General features: G+C 40.2%; 1 protein-coding gene across 1 annotated transcript in view; it reads right to left on the bottom strand.

Moving 5' to 3' along the window:
* The window catches only part of MTCL3 (MTCL family member 3), a 63919-nt gene extending 44467 nt beyond the window's left edge, over nt 1-19452 (bottom strand). Inside the window, exons 1-4 of the mRNA XM_051854336.3 lie at nt 19316-19452; nt 16332-17446; nt 15629-15853; nt 13483-13641 (exon numbers count right to left, since the gene is read on the bottom strand). Coding sequence (XP_051710296.3) covers nt 13483-13641; nt 15629-15853; nt 16332-17429 — 1482 coding nt within the window. The 5' untranslated portion in view covers nt 17430-17446; nt 19316-19452. The remainder of the gene's footprint in view (nt 1-13482; nt 13642-15628; nt 15854-16331; nt 17447-19315) is intronic.
* Between the last annotated feature and the right edge of the window lie 575 nt (nt 19453-20027).

Raw genomic sequence — 20027 nt, 5'->3', positions numbered from 1 at the left:
AGATGCAGTTCCTAGCTTCTGCCTGGTCCAGCCCTGTCTGTTTCACCATTGTGGGGAGTGAACCAGTAGATGGAAGATCTCTTTCTCTCCCTCTACCTCTCTCTGTAACTGTGCCTTTCAAATAAATAAATAAATCTTTAAAAATTACAATAATAAAGATGGCCTCTTTGAACAAGATGATCATAACAAGCTCTGAAGAGTAAGGAACTGTTGGGAATGAGAAAACTCTCAAGGAACTCTAAAAATTAGTGCAATAATTACACTTTGCATTTTTGTCTTCAAGAAGCACAACTAACATGAAACAACTAACAGAAACTTGATTCAGTGATATTGAGAATAAACTTAGAAATTGTCCAAGGATACAGAAGGTGTAAAAAAAAAATAAAAAGATAAGAAGATACAGGCTGAACATCCCTAATTAGAAAACCTGAAATCCGACATGTTCCAAAATCCACCTAAATGATGCCACAAGTGAAAAATTTCACATCTGACTTCATGTGAGAGGTGACAATCAAAGCACAGACATCTTAAAAGTATGACTTTCAAGCTATATGTATAAGGTATCTGTCAAGCATAAAAGAATTTTGTATTTAGAACTGAGTCCCATCCCCATGCTATCTCTTTATGTACATGCAAATATTCCAAAATACAAAATCTGAAACACACTGGTACCAAGCATTTTGGGTGAGGGATACTGAGCCTGTAATAGTAAGGAATAAAAGTGTACAAAATGCTAAGAAGAAAGATAAAGCATGTGTGATTATCATGTCTGTAATGTAAAAAGCCTTTCCTATGATAATAAATAAATGCTAATTTTCAGTTTAAAGCATTTACTTGTTCTGAATATACTATAAACACCAATCATCACCTGGATATGTCCAGGAGTTATTGCTGAACTGGTCATTCTCCTTTAGCCACCCTGCTCCATTCTTAACCTTTCTCTGTTTTGCTTTGTGCTACAGGAAGCTGACCTCTTGCATACTAATTTAGAGAGGTTCCTCCTCACCAGCCAACTCCTCACTGGGTTTGACCAGTGAGGTCATTCTTGCACTGGCAGGAATGTTTTTTTCAACACCCCTTCTTAGACAATAGCTAATTCCCTTGCAGCAATAGATGACACTGGATGGGCCCTTTTCCAGTTACAGTCCTCACTGGCCTCCATAGCACTATTGCTTCAGCTATTTCTTCATGACTAGTGGTGATGAGGTTTCCAAGTTTTGCTAGTCTTCTTTGATTGCCATACCAGCCCTAGTTTGTTCGCATCATCCTGCCCACACTATTGGGAGGAAACCCCCTTCATGTGAACTATCGTGGTTGAATTCTGTTCCCACTGGAATACTCCTATTTGATAAAAAGGGAAAAGAAAAATATCCATAAATATGTATAACAGAAAATTATTTGACCAACAAAAGAATCAAAGTCAGACTAATCTCACACTTCTCTAGTACAAAACCTGTGCCAGAGCTAATGGAACAGAATATATAATGTGAGAGCAAAAATTTTGACTCATTGATTTCACTGGGCCATTCTTGTGTGAAATCAACCAAGGAATATTTTCAAAAATGTAAAGGCTCATAAAATATAACATCTACAAGCTTATCTTGAAAAATGAAGTCAAGAGCTTTATCTAGTCAGTTTAAAATTATTTAAAATCAAAGTCTGAGAATCCAGAAATTGTGGTTTAAAATCTTTAACAGCAAGTATTGAAATTATTTCCATATTTATATTATACATATTATATATGTATATAATAAATATACATATATAGTATGTATATATGCATATATTGTATATAATTTATTGTACATAATACATATAATTTATATTATATACTATATATTATATATAATATTTAAATGACTGTATAATTGCATATTAAATAAAAGCTTTTATAACACTGAATGCTTTAATAGTAGCAATCTTAGTGTATTAATACATATTAGTATATTAATTGAAGAAAGGCCATATTGTTACCTGAGGATTTGACCTAAATAAAAAAAAATTTTAATCTTGTTTGTTTAATCTTGTTTCACTTTTGATATTGCTAATTGGGAAATGTGACAATCATACATGCATTACAAAAACACAAATACAATTTAAAGCTAACACTAGTCAACAGGATTCCTACTTTCAGAACCATTTTAGACATAATTATTCTAATTTAAATCTAGTCTTATCTCTACATAAATGAATCCACCAACTATATGTGATCTTTTATACTTTCTATATACAGATAGGCCTAAATACACAAAGATGGAGTCGCTTGATAAAGTCTATGAAAATTTTTCTTTCCTTCAAATGCAAAGAAGCAGTGGATACCACTACACACCAACATATTAGTTGCTTACTACTTTCATAACTACAATAAGCAATTGTGCTATATCACTGTTTCAACTATTATCTAATATTCTTGGTCAATGTAATGATAAGAAATTATTACTTTGTAAAGGAAAAAAATAACACCATAAATTTTATTACCTCTATGATTAATTGGCTAGACAAATTGGAAATAACTAAGCTAGCCAGGAGATGACTATAGAATACTCTTAACTTTTAATTTTAAGCACTTCTGAGTTCAATCATGTTGAATATAAATGGCCCCATTAAGTGAAATACATAAGTATAAAAGTGTAAAAGGTCAGGAAAGAAGCTAAATGACATCTTCAAATGTCATTTACCATCTGGATAAGGATCGGCTTAACTGACCCTGAAAAGTAAAAATAGAATTATAATGGAAGTATCAAATAAATAATTGTATTTCCATTAAATTCTATCAAGTCTAACATCTTCAAGATACAACTGAATTTTCAATTTGGAAAATACTTCTTTCTATACAGCAGAAGTCACATCTTATGTTTATTCAAAAGTAACACAAATATTGGAAAACAAAGGAACTCAGTTAATTCTAATTTAAGAAAGATGATCTCCTCTCGCAGCATATACAGCTGTTAAAAGCTCTTGCTCAAGCATTTAATGATAGTTTTTATGTATCTATAAAGTTTCATATATATAAAATAGTATGTGGTGTGTGTGTGTGTGTGTGTGTGTGTGTGTTGTTTGAATCATGTAGAAATATGCTCTTAAATTCAGAGAGCACTGAGGTTAGCTGTAGAGTCAACATAAGAAACAAAGCAAAGAACAGAGTTCCTCTCTCTGCTAAAGTGTATCTCCTTAGGAAGAATACTAATAGAGCTGCAAGGTGGGAAAGAGATATTTAATCAGACAAATCTGCCTAGTCAGCTCTGTAGATAAATGCAGTGGTAGACAGTGTAGCCAGACTGAACATCCAACAGCACATCTGCATATGTGCTCTAATAAGTGGAAAAGCGATAAAGACTAAGGAAATACCCAAAGAGAGACTAGGATAGTCTAGGGGAGATTTAGAAGTAGCATTCATGGGACAAGAAAAAGCAAAAGCATAACAGGAGTCCTAGACAAATCTAAAATTTCAGTCTTATGTACTTAAAAATTTCTTCTAACAGTTAAGTCTCAATCAGCTAACCTAGAGCTATGTGATAATATTCATATTAACAACATCAGATATAGTACTTTGCAGTTCATACCGCCTTTTCTCATATATTATCTCATGTGATCCTTGTGAGTAAAATAGATAAGGAAAACATTTATTTTCCTTTAAGAAGTGATAAAATTCAGAGTCATTTGTTAAGTGACTTCAGAAATAGCACAGCTCTTATGTTTGTGAAAAAAAAAAAAAGGGAGAATCAACAGATCTGAAATTTTTTTTCTTAATTCTATGTTCTTAATTTTTTTCTCCAAAGATTTCCCTTTCAGTGAAATAAAATAGATTCTTCCCTATAGACAACTTGTAAGTCTTCTCTCAGTGATGCTTAGAAGTTTCCTAATAGATCCCAGAGGAAACAGCACCTGGAGATTCTAGGAATTTTAGTCCCTAAGAATGGCAGGTCTTCTGTGGGTCAGAAGAACACAGAAGTGGCCACAGAGGGATAGCCTGAGCTACTGTTCCCTGCAGATTTGGCTAGTGGAAGCCATGCATTTGGAGATAAATAGACTTAGTCTGTGGACTAGGTCTGATTATTCTGAGTCTTGGACTCTTTATCTCCAGGATGAAGCTATTAACAATTTAATTATACATAAAGGATCTAGTACAGTGACACATATAATAATCAGAACTCAACACTGTGGGCTATTAAAGCACCTGCAACTCTGGGGTAATTTTCTTTTTCTAGCCAAATTAGCTGTTAAGTCAATTGTCTCCAAAATTGAAAATGTAAAGCAAATTCAATTGGATAGCAATTGGGAGGACAGGATCTGCAGTCTTCTCTTATTTCTTATTCCTGCATTTCTCACTTTCTCACCAATGCATATAAAGAACAAGTGCAGAGCTGATGTCCATTGTTTCAGAGTTATGCTCTTGTTCTTGAGTTCCTGTCTTCCTTCACTTTCCCAAGAATCCTATAGAACCTTATTACTTCTGGAAGTATGGTGGTGCTGTAGTTATCCATGTGTTCCCTTATTTTGTTTGTATCACACTAAGTGTCATGGAAAGAACCCTGGTTCTCAGTCAATTTTTTTCCTCTTTGAAAATAAGATCTGAAATGCCTAGCTTAGTTATCATTCATTCTCTATTAAAAATGACTTATTATGACCAAATTTGTATCCAGTTCTCTTCTGGTTTTTGTGTATACAATGACAAATAGAAGACTCAGTCTTGACTCTTTAAGAGTTTATAAACTAGTGCCAGAAAAAGTACATATGAATTATGTAAGAAATAGCAGTTATTATTATATTCCAGAAGAATACGATCTAATTGCCTACACGCTGGACACTGCATTGGATACTGAATGTTACAATGACCAAACCAGGTATGGGTCATGTTCTCAACTGACATTACAGTCTATTGGTCTTGTGAGGACTTCCTGAGATAATGGACATCCAAGTACATGATACAACAATGCATATGTGTAGCTTCTGTAAATGTACCACCTGTATAAGGCTGTTTTGTTTATCAGAAAACAATTAACTTGAACATAGAGACTGGCCCCCATAATGACATTATCTATTGTCCGTTGTAAAGGTGGAAATCTTCAAAAAGTTCATGGAACTGTGTTACAAAAAAGGTATACATAGACTTCAAAAAGCCTTATATCAAAATAAACATATTTTTAATTCTAATTTAAATGAACACTTTGAAGATCCTCCATCTATGTTTAATAAATGTTTGCTACATTAAAGTCACATCAGAGTTTATAGTTTTTTAGTGTTATATAAAAGGTTAAGACAGAGGTGAGATGATATTTTCTGCCACTACTAATGGACCAGGATCTTCTCACACCACCAAGAATGCCCATGACAGAGAGGAGAGGAAGAAAATGGTATCATTAATTCCTGCCTCAAAGCCTAAAAGTACCACAGGGACTGCCTAAGTCACAGCCACCCCCTCGAAATCCTTCAAGGAAAGGAGTGAGGTTGTTTAATGAGGACATTTCTACATGAGGTGAAAGTCTGCCAAACATTCAAAGGCCAAGTAACCTCAAAGGGATTTCGATCTCACTCTTGGAAATGTAGACTTGGAACTTTAGAAAACATCAGAGAAGTCATAAGAGAATAAAAATAAATTTCAATAGCAGCAAACCACAAATGTTTGCAAGTTTATCTGAGGACAAATGTTCATTAATTTATATGCTACAAACATACATCCTCTGCAGTAAGAGCCTTCTAGGGGGCAGGAAAGCATGACAGATTTCACCCCAGAAATCTCAGAAGGTTTCTGCACAAACTAGAATGTCCAGGAGCCACCATTCAATGTCGGGGACCACGCAGCATGTGGCCTCTTAGTGGAAAGACAGGACTAGATAGCCCAGACCGGATAGTACTGATAACTCAACCTTGTGTGACCTTATGCCTTAAGACCTTGTAACCTTTCCCCTACTTGCACAAGCATTGCAGCTACAAGATAAGCTCTCCCTCCTTCCCTCGCCCAACGTCCTGCCCTCCTAAACGCCTGCCCTCCTAAACGCCCCTCCTTCCCCCGCCCGACACCCTGCCTTTATAATATATGTGTGTGGTTGAAAAATAAAAATCGCAGCTTGATCAGCCATCTTGTCTTGCTGCCATCTTTGTGTCTCCTGTCCCTTTCATTTCCCCTGCTAGGTGCTCGGCCCCAGTTGCTGTCCCACGGGACGGGACAATTCAACACACTGGTTTCCTTGCTGGGAAAGATGGTGAATTCTTTGATTAACAGTCTTTGTGGCTTGCTAGGGTATAGAGCTAAGGCTACATCAAAAAGCAAAGCTTAGATCATTAGTAAAGCTCCACATGTCCTCAGCCTTATATATCAGGTGTTCAGTTCTGATTTTTACATATCCTAACCAGACTCCGAATGTTGAGAAGCAACAATGAGAGAGATTACTGCAAGTGTTATTCTCTGTGTTAAAATTCCTTCAGAAGGGCTTATCATACAGTGCAAACTTAGAGTTTCCTGCAATGCTCTGCCATCTCTATCTTTATATTCTCTGTAGTACCTATCTGGCCACATTATTAACATGTAGTAAGTGATATTCCATAAATACCTGTTAATTGAATATATGAAAAATAATTATAGTAATTAATGAAACTGAGTATCATACCTGACTGTGAAACTTTCAGGGAGAACTGACAGAGAACTACTAAAAAAGTAGAAGTTTTTATAGAAATCTTTGAGAGCATTCAATTTAATCTGTGCATTTACAAATAAAGAAAGTGAGGACAAGACATTTCAAGTTATTTGCTCAAGGTCACAGGGAATGACAGGTGGAACCTCAAAGCCAGTTTCCAGACCTCATGACATATACCTTTTTTTTTTTTTTTTTTTGACAGGCAGAGTGGACAGTGAGAGAACGAGAGAGAGAGAAAGGTCTTCCTTTGCCGTTGGTTCACCCTCCAATGGCCGCCGCAGCCAGCGCACTGCGGCCGGCGCACTGCGCTGATCCGATGGCAGGAGTCAGGTGCTCTCCTGGTCTCCCATGGGGTGCAGGGCCCAAGCACTTGGGCCATCCTCCACTGCACTCCCTGGCCACAGCAGAGAGCTGGCCTGGAAGAGGGGCAACCGGGACAGAATCCAGCGCCCCGACCGGGACTACAACCTGGTGTGCCAGCGCCGCAAGGCGGAGGATTAGCCTAGTGAGCTGTGGCGCCGACCACATATACCCTTTCTAATAAATCACACTAACATACATGGTTAATGGCAAAAATGACTATTTTATTTCCTCTAAACTTTCAATTCCTTGGGCTGGCACTGTGGTATATTGGTGCCTGTGGCTGGCACTTTGATATAGTGTGCCTGCAGTGCTGGCATTCCATATAGGCTCCGGATCAAGTCCTGGCTGCTCCACTTCCAATCCAACTCTCTGCTATGGTCTGGGAAAGCAATAGAAGATGGTCTAATTCCTCGGGCCCCTGTATCCACTTGGAGAATCTGGAGGAAGCCCCTGGTTCCTGGCTTTGGATCAGCCCAGCTCTGGCCATTGCAGCCATTTGGGGAATGAACCAGTGGATGGAAGACTTCTATCTCTCTCTCTCTCTCTCTCTCTCTCTCTGCCCCTCCCTCTCTGTAACTCTGCCTTTCAAATAATAAATAAATAAATGTTTTTCTTTAAAAAAAGATTAAAAAGATTGCACATTCCCCATTGGTTCAGCCTCTAGCATGGCATTAAAAGTATTTTAATTCCTAACTGAGATATAGCTGAGAACTGACAATTGTTTAGGAGTCTCTTTCATCCATGTTATTTTCCATGTAAATGCTATAGTTGTAAAAATCTTCTGTATTACAATTGATATTTTTCATGGCTACTCCAGAGGCCTCAGGAGAAACTCAGTGTTGCCTCCATATTTGGTCATAGCTAGGAAGGAATTTCTTTCAATATTTCACTTCTTGCCTCAAGTGCTTTTTCATAACAATGTATAGTCCTCAGATCTAGTTTTCCTTCATCTTCCTAAAATTTTTATTTGGCCAACTTTTTAATTTGCTAATTCATTATTCTTTACTATGATTCATTTTAAATTGTTTTTTAAGGTTGTATACAGAAGTCAGAGAAGTAAACAATACTTCAGTAACTATATGAGTAACATACTTACATTCAACAAAGGTAAACTGCTGATATCTCAGGAGTGAGTCACTGACATTTAGCCAAGAACCAGTCCTTAGGCCATGTTAAACTGGCTTCTAACTAGAGTTCAGGGTTGGAGACTTAGCTCCCAGGAATATAGTTTATCAGAAAATGTAACACACATGTTTTCAAATATTTCTATGAATCCCATAACCCTGCAAACATCAAAATCAATAAATATCTTATGTGGGAACTAGAAATGTACTCAACAGGAGATGCACAATCAGGTGAAACCTCTACTTGTTCAGTGCTTTAAAAATTTTTTCAAAATTTCTGCCAAGAAAGAAACTGAGATTGATCATTTAAGTTGGGGGTATGCAATACTGACCTGTATTTTATGTAAATATTCAGAAATTTGAAGTTTGTCATAAAATTCCAATATAATTCATAAAATAAGCAACCAGTATCTGATCTCTGTATTGCTTTGTTTCTGCTAGGGTTTTGGCATCTGCACAAAGAAATCCCAGAGCCAAGACTGGATCTTAAGAATCACTTCAGAGTGCATGCAACCGCATATGTGATTTCATTTAAAAGTCCAATAGCACTTATAATTTCTAAATAAACAGATCTATAAAAATGCCTTCACAGCACATGGTGACTTCCTGGAAGACAAGCTTTATCATGCTTACCTAGCACACTCATTCTAGACTCTTATTCCTGTCTATGTGATTCAAAAGACTACTGGCTCTGAGAAAGGATGACTAAACTAATAGTGTTTAATTGATGCATTTAAAAATATATGTGGTCATTCCCTTTAAAAATAACAAGTACTACCGTTCTATTTTCAAATTTTAAGTACACTAACAGAACCAGGGGAAATTATTTGCATCCTGAATAAAACTTTTTGAGTGGCTGCTTCACTGGATGATCATTTAGCATTTCTTCACACATCATATTTGAGACAAACATTTTCTAGCAAAATAAAGTCATTCCTTTATATAAGAAAATAAATAGGTAATTGTATGCATGTAGGGCAAGAATTTGTCTATTAAACTGTTCTATTTGTAAAGAGAATCTGGATATACAGATACCCGTATTTTAGAAAAGAAAACAAAAAAAAATCTCAAAATGTCAAAATTTATAGTACTAACTACTCTTGTATTCTAGAATGAAAGTTCATCATCATAGATAGGCCATATTAACAGAGTGCACAGCAAGTAAAAGTCCCAGAATAGACAGTACTATTGCATTAGGTCAGTCAGGAGCCCTCTGAGACTAAGATTGGTACAACAGAATTAGGAGTATTTTCTTTTGAGACTCTTGTGTAAGAGTGAGGGATGAGATAACAAAAATAATATAGGATATTCTGAAATAAAAAAAAAAAAACTTCTGGTAAACAATTCTCATCATCATCTCACTTACTCTAGCTTCACATCGGTCCTCTGTTGGTGATTTCTTTGCTCAAATGTCTGTCATAAATGCTTCTCCAAGCACCAGATCTTAAAAACTAATGAGAAGTTCCCTCCTTCCTGAAGAGCTCAGGGAGCTTTGAAGCTTTGAAATTAAGAGTTCTCTTTCCAGCAGCAGAACTTCATGAAAGGCAGTGGCCCTCAATTTAACTGGAGCAAAACCTCATCCTTCACAGAGAATGGGTGGTACTGAATGTTCTTCATAACCTGACTTTATACTACCTGTGCATAAACCTATCCTGGCTTTCAAAGAGCTAGTTGTTCCTATAATATAAGGTTTATAAAAACCTTGCCTCATTTGTGATGCAGAATCATAGACCATTTTCCCCAGATTACTTAAAGGTAAAGACATTTTTCTACAGCAAGAAAGCATACTGTTAGCTGCAATCAATGTTTTATAATTGGGAAGAGAATGCTATTAAGATTTGAAGGCAGCATTCTGAGAAGTCCCTCTTGTTTGCAACTGGCAGAATATCAGCCATTTCAATACAAGTAATGAGTTCCAGTAAACTCATCTAATTACCTCCATCCTGCCTCAACTCAATTCTTCTTACTCCCAGGTGCCTACTCTATCCTCTCAGGGGGAGAAGATAAGCAGATGGATATGAGCAGGTGCATAAGACTGTGCAATCGCTAGCCCTGAGAGCCATTGGTCAATACCCGTGAAGCTAGTTAAATCCTTAGTAAATGGTTCCAAACTCTGGCAGATGCTCCATTGGTCTCTGTGGTACTATTTAACATCTATATGACTCCAAATAAGGAATTCAAATTTTGAAATTGGAGGGTTGCTTCTCTCTAGCATATCATACGTAGCAGTTTATGGCTTTACTCCATAACTAGAGTGTTTTACTCACTATGGAGAACTTGGCTTGATTCTATTTTTCTCAACTTGTAGAATGACAAAAAGGGATGATAGCCCATATGGTCAACACTCATCATTGACTTCAATATGTTTTTATTTTACAACCAAAGAAGCAGATGGGTAACTGAAGCTTTTCCAAGTTATCCAAGGGCAAGTTCAGAGACCTTATCCTCAAAGTAAGACTGTTATTATTGCAGTTCCATTTTAATATTAATCTTCTTGGAGGGTAACAAAACTACCATTAAAAAATTCTTACTTGAATAAACATTTTCTACTTCTAAACATATCTTTAAATTATGTTAACTATTTTTGACCCTTTTTTAAACACAATGGAAGTCAACCTCAAATGGATGATTATGGAAGACTTCTGATAGAATATTTTTCATTTTTCCTTTATTATATTTCACATTCCTCAAATCTTTATTTTCTATTCTATTTCTATTTCTCTCCCCTTCCCCCACCATCTACTCAAATTATTATGGCTATTTTTAATAATAAAAGGCTATTTCGAAATCTGATGTCCTACATACATGCTCCCAAATCCCTCATAGTTTTATTGTTGTATTCCTTTCTCAGGGATTGGAGTTTGGCTTTTATAACACCAAGGAGAATGAGATTTGCCTGTTTGGTAAGAACACATATACCTACACTGTTGGGTGCTGCTATAGCTTTCCAATCCAGAGTAAGGGCCCTGCAGAAGGAAATAGTCACAAGGACCTGTATGGGGACCAGAGTCAAGGAAATGTACTTTTTCAGTGATTCTCTTGGGAACATTTCTAAATCCCAGTCTTTCCACTAGGACGCCAGATTATTTTGACTTTTATTTTAAGATGGGAGGGTACCATCTAACTGGTTTATAGATGGTCTATAAGCATTTCACTTTTCCTGGAAATAGCATGAAAATCAGAAAGCTCTTAAATACAGCTTTCCAGATACATACATAGAAAACAGTCACATGACACCAAATTACAAGATATTTTTCTTTTATCTCTGATAATCAATTGAAACTCGTTTTTATTTGAATGTTTCAAATTGTATAAGAGTAATGTATGAACAGGCAATGGAGCCTAATGAGACTGACAATTAACTTTCTGCATGCCTGTAAGAAGCTATTAAATGGCTAATACTGCGAGTTAAATCATGTCCTTCTCTGTTCTCCCAAACTGTCCCCACCAAATTCCCATGTTGGAGTCCTAACCCCCAAGACATCAGAATGTGATTTTATTCATAGTATCTTTATAGACGTAATCAAATTCAAGTCATTAGAATGGTCCCTAATTGAATATGACTGGTGTTTGTTTAAGGAGGAAAACAGCTAGTACAGGGAGAACATCATGTGATCATGAAGACAGCTATCTTGGTCATATCCAAGCCAAAGAGAGAGGCCTGGAACAGATCTTTCCCTCACAGCCCTCAGAAGAAGCCAAACCTGTGAACCCCTTAATTTTGGAAATTTAGTCTCTGGTACTATAAGGAAAGAAATGGTTGTTACATCACCAAGGCTTTGAGACTTTGTTACAGTAGTAACAAATACAACCACCTACTTACTTTTTTCCCTGGAAATGAACTGTTCAACTTTTGGCACTCTTCAACTGTTCATTATTGCTGAAAACACATTTCTATATTAATTTCATATTTGATCTCTTAATTATATGGGAAAAATATATGCTGCTCTTTAAATGGTAATGTCACAGATTTCATAATTGTCTTACATCATGGCAGGAGAAATTGAGAATCACCTAAAACAATCTTCACAATACAAATTGTGAAATACACGGAGGCAAGTAGATGTTAGAGGCTTTTTAAGGTCACTTAGCTATTGGTGAAGATAAATAATATGGCTCCCAGTGTTATGTGTCTCTACTGCAGAGCAAAGCCACTCTTAGCTAATAGCTGAGAATTAAATAATAAAATGATTTTTCCTGTATGTCATGTTAAAAAATGTTTAAAGTCAGGTTAATGAAATAAGTAGAACCAAGATTACAAAAACTAATTTATTCAACTGAAAGTATACTCTACAAAGTCCTTACACTAACATATTCTCAGACTATAGATTTCACTGTTATTATGGCAGTTACATTTTTGTAGTATTTTGAGATAAACTCAATAATTACAGGTGGCTCATAACTCAGTTTTTCTGTGGAAAGATTAGTATTTTCTTTAGAATTCTGCATATCCAAGCTGGTGAAATTATTCAGAAGATGAATTTGTGCATTTGCTAATTCTCAATATTAGCTTCTTCAAGCAGCAGTGTACACATGCAGGGAATTTTCAAAGAAAAATACTACTTTGAATTCAAGTTTAATTGCTATTTATCATGCTGCTAATTAATTTTGGATAGATCCTTTCTGTTTCTTTTCTCTGCCAATTATTTCCTTTGATCCTGACTTTTCTTTGAGGAGACTCAGGGTAAATAAGGTAGGAATCTTCAAGTTACCAACATGAAAGAGAACTTTGATTCTTTACCCTAAAGGGTACAACAAAGATGGGCTGGTTAAATGACAATAAACTGGATTTCAACTCAAAACAAAGGACACCTTTAAACAGCACTATAATGTGATGGAATTGTCTGCAGTGAAAGATCTACAGGGTTAGTCACCAGTGAGACACTAAGCCATTAGACCATGTGGGGGACTTCCTTAAAAAGAATTCAAGCAATAATTGGAATTGATTAAACAGCCCATATAGTCTTTTCCACTCTAGAAGTTTAAGGTTCTATGAACTCAGCAGTGATCTCACAAAGCTAACTCTTCACCTCAGTTAACTAAGACTCATTCCTTCATATTCTTAACAGTCTTTCAGTATGATGTGTAACTGGTTTAATTAACATACATTTAGATGACACAAGGATGAAACACCAGTCACACCTCATATATGTCAAGCTAGAAGCAGGGGTCAGGCCAGAATTATTCTGTTGTTACTCATTTATTAATATGAGATTATACATTTTCTGGTAGATTGGGTGAGAACAACAGGATTTCCTAGAATTGTGAAAGTTAAAATTACTTTGTCACATTAGTCCTTGGAGTTGTTTTCTAAAGAGCCAAAAAACACATAGTACACCATGAGATAATCAATTACTAACCTCTTTCATTTTTTCCAGTTCATTCTGTAAAGCTTGCTTTGCAATTTCAACTTCTATGAGCTGTTGCCTCAGTTTCTCATTTTCATCTTCTGTTGTTGTTCTCTTTTCTTCTACATTTTCCAATTCATGGTGAAGTCGGACGGATACGTCCTTTGCAACCTAAATGGAAATGTGGGTAATAATAAAATAGAATTAAAGAAGGTATAATAATTGAACTAAAATTTTATTCACATTGAGAGTAGTAAGAGTCAATTCATGTGAGAGGGTACTTCAAAGACTTCACAGAAAGTTGAATTACAAGTTTATTTTGATGCAAAGAGAAACAAGAAATGCATCTCAGTTTTTTAATAATATGCATTTCCATGAACTTTTTGTAAATATCTCATTTAATACTTAGAATATGCCAAGCAGTATTCCAAACACAATACATAAAAGCCATTCACTTTTATCAACAAACCCTCACCACATCCCTGTGATTTAGTTACTATTATTACCTTTTTTGTTTATGAATAGACTGTCAGAGAAGTGAGGCAATATGCTCAAGGTCACATAGACAAAAAGTAGGTAGGCAGTCTGACTCTAGACTTTGCTCTCATAATTTCCTCATTCTAATATGGTAATAAATATTCAATTGCATTTCAGCATTGCAGAGAAATACATATTTCTCCTAATTCTACAACAAAACTATGAAATAGATGCTTCTCTTCCCACTTAGGTCAAAAACTGGGAAACAGAAATTTCCACAAGTGGGGATGAGCTTGGATTTGGGCATGGATTTGTAACTGGAATTCCAGATGCTTAATTTTAGAAAACATTTTAGTTCTGGGAACTAATTTTTTTTTAATGACCTATGTTTTGAGATTATCTTGGAAATATAGATTGGAAGAAAGGTGGATAATGCTTGCTACGGCACCTGTTGCATAGTGTGTGCTCAACAAATGTTCGGAAAAGTGATAAAAAAGTAATACAATGACTTTCACGAAATGTTTACTTAGAGCTCTCTTTAAAATTAATATAGGACAATTATACTTGATTTCTATATTGCCAAGTTAATACAGTTAAAATTATATTAATTGAGATGAGCATTGTGGCACAGAGGGTTAAATTGCCACTTGGGAACCCCACATCCAATACTAGAGTGCGCGGGATTGAGTTTGCCTCTGTTTCAGATCCAGGGACAGGCTAAGGTGTTTGGAAGGCAGCAGATGATGGCTCAATTAGTTGATACCTTACAACATTGTGGGAGACTCAAATGGTGTTCCTGGCTACTGGCTTCAGCCTGACCAAGGTCCTGGTTGTTACCATCATTTGGGGAGTGAATGAGTGGATTAGAAATCTATCTTCCCTCCTCCTCTCTGTAATTCTTCTTTTCAACTAAATATAAAGCTTTTTTAATATATATATATATATATATTGCCTAAGACCGTGAACTTAATATCTGTCTTGCATTGACAATGAATCTGCCTACAAACCGATCCACACTTTTCATAAAAAATGCATTTTCAGGATGAGATTTATCCACTGGGACAGGCACTGAAAGTGCAACTTTGCTTTAAAAATGAATTCTTACATTTACTTCACCCTCCTTTACTTCTCCAAATGGACCGCAATTTGGCCAGTGGTTTCAAGTGCTAAGTACAGGAAGGAAACAGCCCTACAAGAAGGCTGAGGAGGCGGGCAGGAAGGGAACTGTAGGAAGAAATCTTAACTGATATCTTCCCAGTGCTGCTCCAATTCAAAGACACAGCTCCTCTGGAGAGCTTGATCTCCAGTGTCTGATTCCACCCAGTGTTCTCTGGAAAGACAGACCCTGGATCCCAGATCAAGATCAAGGACAAGGCCAGAGCCTATGCTTTGCCAGGCACCTGCTTCATCCTAGGAGGGAGGCACCCTCTTCCCACCACCTTTGGAAGAGCCACTGATGCTCCCAGGAGAGTCCACCAGAGTCCTCCTCAGCCAAGCCCTTCACATTCACTCTTTAGGCCCATCCGCAGTTCCTCCCCTTTCACAACCCTGATACTTCGTGGTCAGCACTGCTAAAGCTCCTTGCCCAATCGCCACTGAAGAAGGCACTGCGCAAAGAAGCCCGGACAAAGTGCCCACCCACCGCCCCTGCCGCGCCCCCCAGAGCCCCCGCGCCGCAGACCTTGAGGTCCTGCTCCAGGCTGCGCAACAGCTCCCCGTCGATTTCCCCTGTCTGTGCGTAGCGGAGCCTTTTGCGCTCGGCTTTGCGGAGGCGGTACTGCAGGATCCGGCAGTTTTTGTTGGCTCTCTCCAACTCATGGCGCATTTCCTGCAGTTGACAGGCATCCTCCTCGAAGAAAGTGTCCCTCATCTCGTCCATCTCTGTTCTCAGCTCATGGATCTCGTTCTGGGGCGGTGACAGGCCGCAGGTCAAAATCAGCCTCGCCTCCAGCCCCTCGGACAGACACCTTGTACACCCCATTCCCAACTCCACATTCTCAGCTTTACTGCCCCTGTCCACGAGGCAGGATGACAAGGGGATGGATGAAGGAGCAGAAACTAGAAAAACAGGTACACTTTTGGCCTTCTCTCGTTCTTACTCTAGCCCTTTCCAAGGAAAAAGTGGAACAAACCACGATCCTTGGGAGAAACGAAGGCCGAGATTTGTTTTTAAATGAAAAACTGACGCTACTCACATCAGACTCTGCTTCAATCCGAACTAGGCCTAGGTGATCCCACCCCCAGTCCTCCTCCCCCTCTTCTTCGTTCCCCTGCGTCTCCCAGGTTAGCGGCTGCTCCCCCTTCGGGACACGCCCTAATCCTCTAGGGCCCCACACCTCCCCTCCCCCACTAGCCTCCTCTCCCCTCCTCCCTGCCCGCCTCACCTTGAGAGTCTCGTTCTCCTCTCGCAGCTTCTCCATCTCCTCCTGCATTTCCTCCTGCTCCTGGAGCTGCAGCGGGTGCGGCTGCGACGAAGGGGGCGCCGCCGCCTGCATGCCGCCACCGCCGCCGCTCGCGCTGCCCTCTGCGCTCTGCTGGGGGCCCTCCGCCGCGGCCGCCATTGGGGAGGCGGAAGGGACGCCGAGGGCTTCGCAAATGGCTGGCCCGCCAGCGACCGGGGAGCCGCGGCTACTGCTGCCGCCGCCGTTCTTAGTGTGCATCTGAGCCGCGGCGGCCGCCGCCGCCGCCCGCTCTTTCTTGAGATGAAACTGGATGAGCTCAGACTGCAGGCATCCTTCCTTCCAGTAGCTCCCGCCGCTCCCCACAACGCCACTCCCGGAGTTTCTGCTCCCCGGGCCTGAGGTTTTGCCCGCAGAAGAGGATGATGGCGAAGGGGAGGCCCCCTCCCCGCCGCTGCCGCCCCTCTGCTGCGCGCGGACGCCTTTCCCTCGCCAGCCCCTGGGCGGCGGCGGCGGCTGCGGAGCGCCCCCCTCCCTTTCCCCGGAGCCGCCACCGGCTCCTCCTCCTTCCCCGCCCCCTCCTCCTCCTTCCCCGAGCGGAGGGGGTTCCCCGATTTTTGAGGGCACTGACTCTGACTCCCGGGGCGGCTCGTCTGGCGGCCCGGGCCTCCTGCCGCCCACAGCGGCCAGGGTCGTCGCGGGGGCCGCTTCAGCACCAGCCGCGGACTGGACAGCTCCCGGGGCAGCCCCTTTGGGCGCCAGGGGCACCGCCTTCTCCGCCCCGCCTCCGCCTCCGCGGGCTCCGGCCGCGAGCGCTGCGCGGCTCCCGGACTTGTTACCCTGCTGCTGCTGCTGTTGCTGCTGTTGCTGCCGAACGGAATTGAGCTTCGAGCCGGCGCCCACCGGGGTCCGGGTGGCCACGGCTGCCTGTCGGAGAGAGCTGTCCCTGGGTCTAGCGGGCGACTGAGCTCTTTGCTGCTTTCGGCTGCTGCCCTCCGGGTGCAGGCGAGCCTCGGTGGCTGCGGCGGCGGCGGAAGCTGCGGCTGCGGCAGGGGCAGCGCCCCCGATCGGTGGCTGACTCATGGCGGTGTAGGAAGCACCTACCGGATGCGATTTGGAATGGTTGATCACTAGATCATCCTCTTCCTCCTCACCACCACCAACCTTCCTTTCTAAGCAGGGACAGAAACAAAACAAGGCAAGCACATAGCATGTCTGCGTTGTTACAAAGGGTAGCTTTGCGGTAGTAGAGGAGCCCTCCAAAATGTAAAGATTTGAGAAGCGCCTGTCAGAGGCCCTGACTCTAGGAATAGGATGCAGAGCTGTCAGTTCTCATTTCACCCCAGGGTGGCGCTGCCTCCATCACACTCCAGCTCAGCTTGATGAGGCCGGATCTGAAAGGGGCTGAACCTTACCTTCTCACAGTAGCACGTTTTGAAAAGGGTGAGATAACAGAAAGGAAGTGCTAAGAAGGGAGATATGAAAGAAAAGAGGGTAAGGGTTGATTGAGAAGAAGCCTCTGAAGGAAAAGGAGATGTCCACATGCTAGAATAGACAAACTCCTGCTTCTTCAACGTTGGCTTTGTTCACCATCGAATCTGCAAAGCCTAGTTTAGTGAAAAGCTTTATTTAATTAGTATTACTAAGTGTCAATTAGAGGGAGAGTCATGATGCAGATTCTTGGAGAAAATATGCTATGGATAAGTGATATTTTTCCTGAGCAGCTCCAATCCCTGATGTTGACTTTAGAGAAATGTGCTCATGTACCTTTAGAATAGATCTAAAATAAAATATAAATAATGGATGACTTTAAATAAACTTTGATATCAATAAAAATCATATGATTTAGTCCTTAGCAACTACAAAGGTTCTTTGCTTTTAAACTTTGGGAAATAATTTTAAAAATACATTTGGAAAAGTTGATTGGCAGTTCTACGGTTTCCTGTTGCAAGTGATAAATTTTTCTACACTTACCTAGTTTCATAGTTCTTGTGAATAATTTCAAATGTAATTGCTAGACAGGATATGTTTGCATTCTTACGCATCTTCCCAGGTGGTATATCACAGATAACATTGTACTTTAAAGCCCCATACCCTGCTATGGAACCGAATCCTGAAACAGAAAAATGCTGCACCCAGGAAGCTGGTGCATTTCCCCTCATGGCAGTAAGATCAATTTCCATTGTGTATCTTGCCAAGATAAACCTATCCACTGGGGCTGGCAATCTATAAAGTAGCATGCTACTGCTTCAGGCACTCTTCTCCCTCCTCAGTGACCAGGTGGTCTCGTCAGCTGCTCAATTTAATGCTTTTCTTTTCTTAGAAACAATATTTTTCTCCAAATAATAGATAAGGATATGACTAGGCATAAAGTTCTGCTTTAAAAAGTAAATGCTTTTAAGAAAGGAGATGGCTTGCCACTCACTTTACTGTTATGATTCCTGTTATCCATTTTAGTATCATAACTTAGCATTCAGTAATTCCTCATATTATAGAAAATATTAATAGGTGGTTCCTTCATTCTCTCCCTTTCTGTTTTTGCAATTCACTCTGCAATATAAAGGTGAACAAAGTTGTAGGTCCACTTACATGCTACATCTCTCAGAGCTCCTATGTTACTACAATATTTGGCCTGGTTCATACCCAGTGGTCACACAAATGTGGGCCACTTTACTTAGTTTATATAGCCAATATGAACGTACTTTTGTTTTTAATTAGACATGATCACTGATAAGCCATGGATCAATGCTTAAACTGGCCCCCACATAACCTCAACCCAGGAGAACGCCCAGGGCTCGAGGAACTGGGCTCCATGGTCAATGGCACCTGCTGCTGTCACATGGTCCTTAAAAAGTGACAACATGCTGTGTCTCTCCTAGGCTTGCTCTGTGGAAATCACCACCCACACAAACCAGCATGGCCCAAACCTACACTTTTAAATCTCTAGTTTTATCTGCCTACTGACCCACCGCATTAGAAATCCAGAACTGCTCACTTCTCAGCAGAGGAGATGTTTCCAAGACGATGCAAATCAACAGCACTTTCCTTCCGATATTCCAGGGATCTCATAGAGTTTGCTTTTGTGTCTTTCAGAGCAAAGTTCAGCTTCACGGTATTATATGCGACTTTCTGGCTGAGCAGGATTGGTGGGACCCTTGGTTCCAGTTCCACACTCACGCGATTTCTCCAAACAATGGCGCTAACGTCAAGAGCCGGTCACTTCCAGGAGGTCCGCGGCCGGGCTGGCGCTGCGCTCGCTGCAGGCGAACGCCCGAGGTGCCAAGCAGTGCCAGACGCTGCCCAGGAAGTGCAGAGATATTCATGAGCTGACTTCACCGGACTGGGCAGGGGAAAGGGCGGGATTGCAAGGGAGGACAGAATAGAAGTAACCAGAGAGCGGTTACTTTCAAGAGAAAGGAAAAGAGCGCGGGGATATGGGTGTGGGAGAGGGCGTGCAGCACCAGGAAACAAAAAGGCCTGAGCCACGCCCGAGAAGGAAGACCGGCAGCCGCGCTCAAAGTCCTTACTCCACACTCTTGTCCCGTACTTGGCAGAAGATTCCCGACCCGCTTAAAATCGGATGGCGTGGTTTTCTGCAAAGCTTTGTCTTGGGTCCAATCAATCTCCATCAATTATTAACTGGAGTTCTTTTCCCAAGGAGGCTGATTCCAAGCGCCTTCC

Source organism: Oryctolagus cuniculus, chromosome 5, assembly GCF_051225735.1.
Source record: "Oryctolagus cuniculus isolate XC-2025 breed Fujian yellow rabbit chromosome 5, ASM5122573v1, whole genome shotgun sequence".
Lineage (NCBI taxonomy): Eukaryota > Metazoa > Chordata > Mammalia > Lagomorpha > Leporidae > Oryctolagus > Oryctolagus cuniculus.
The sequence above is the reverse complement of the archived record's forward strand: the minus strand, read 5'-3'. Positions and strand labels throughout refer to the sequence as shown.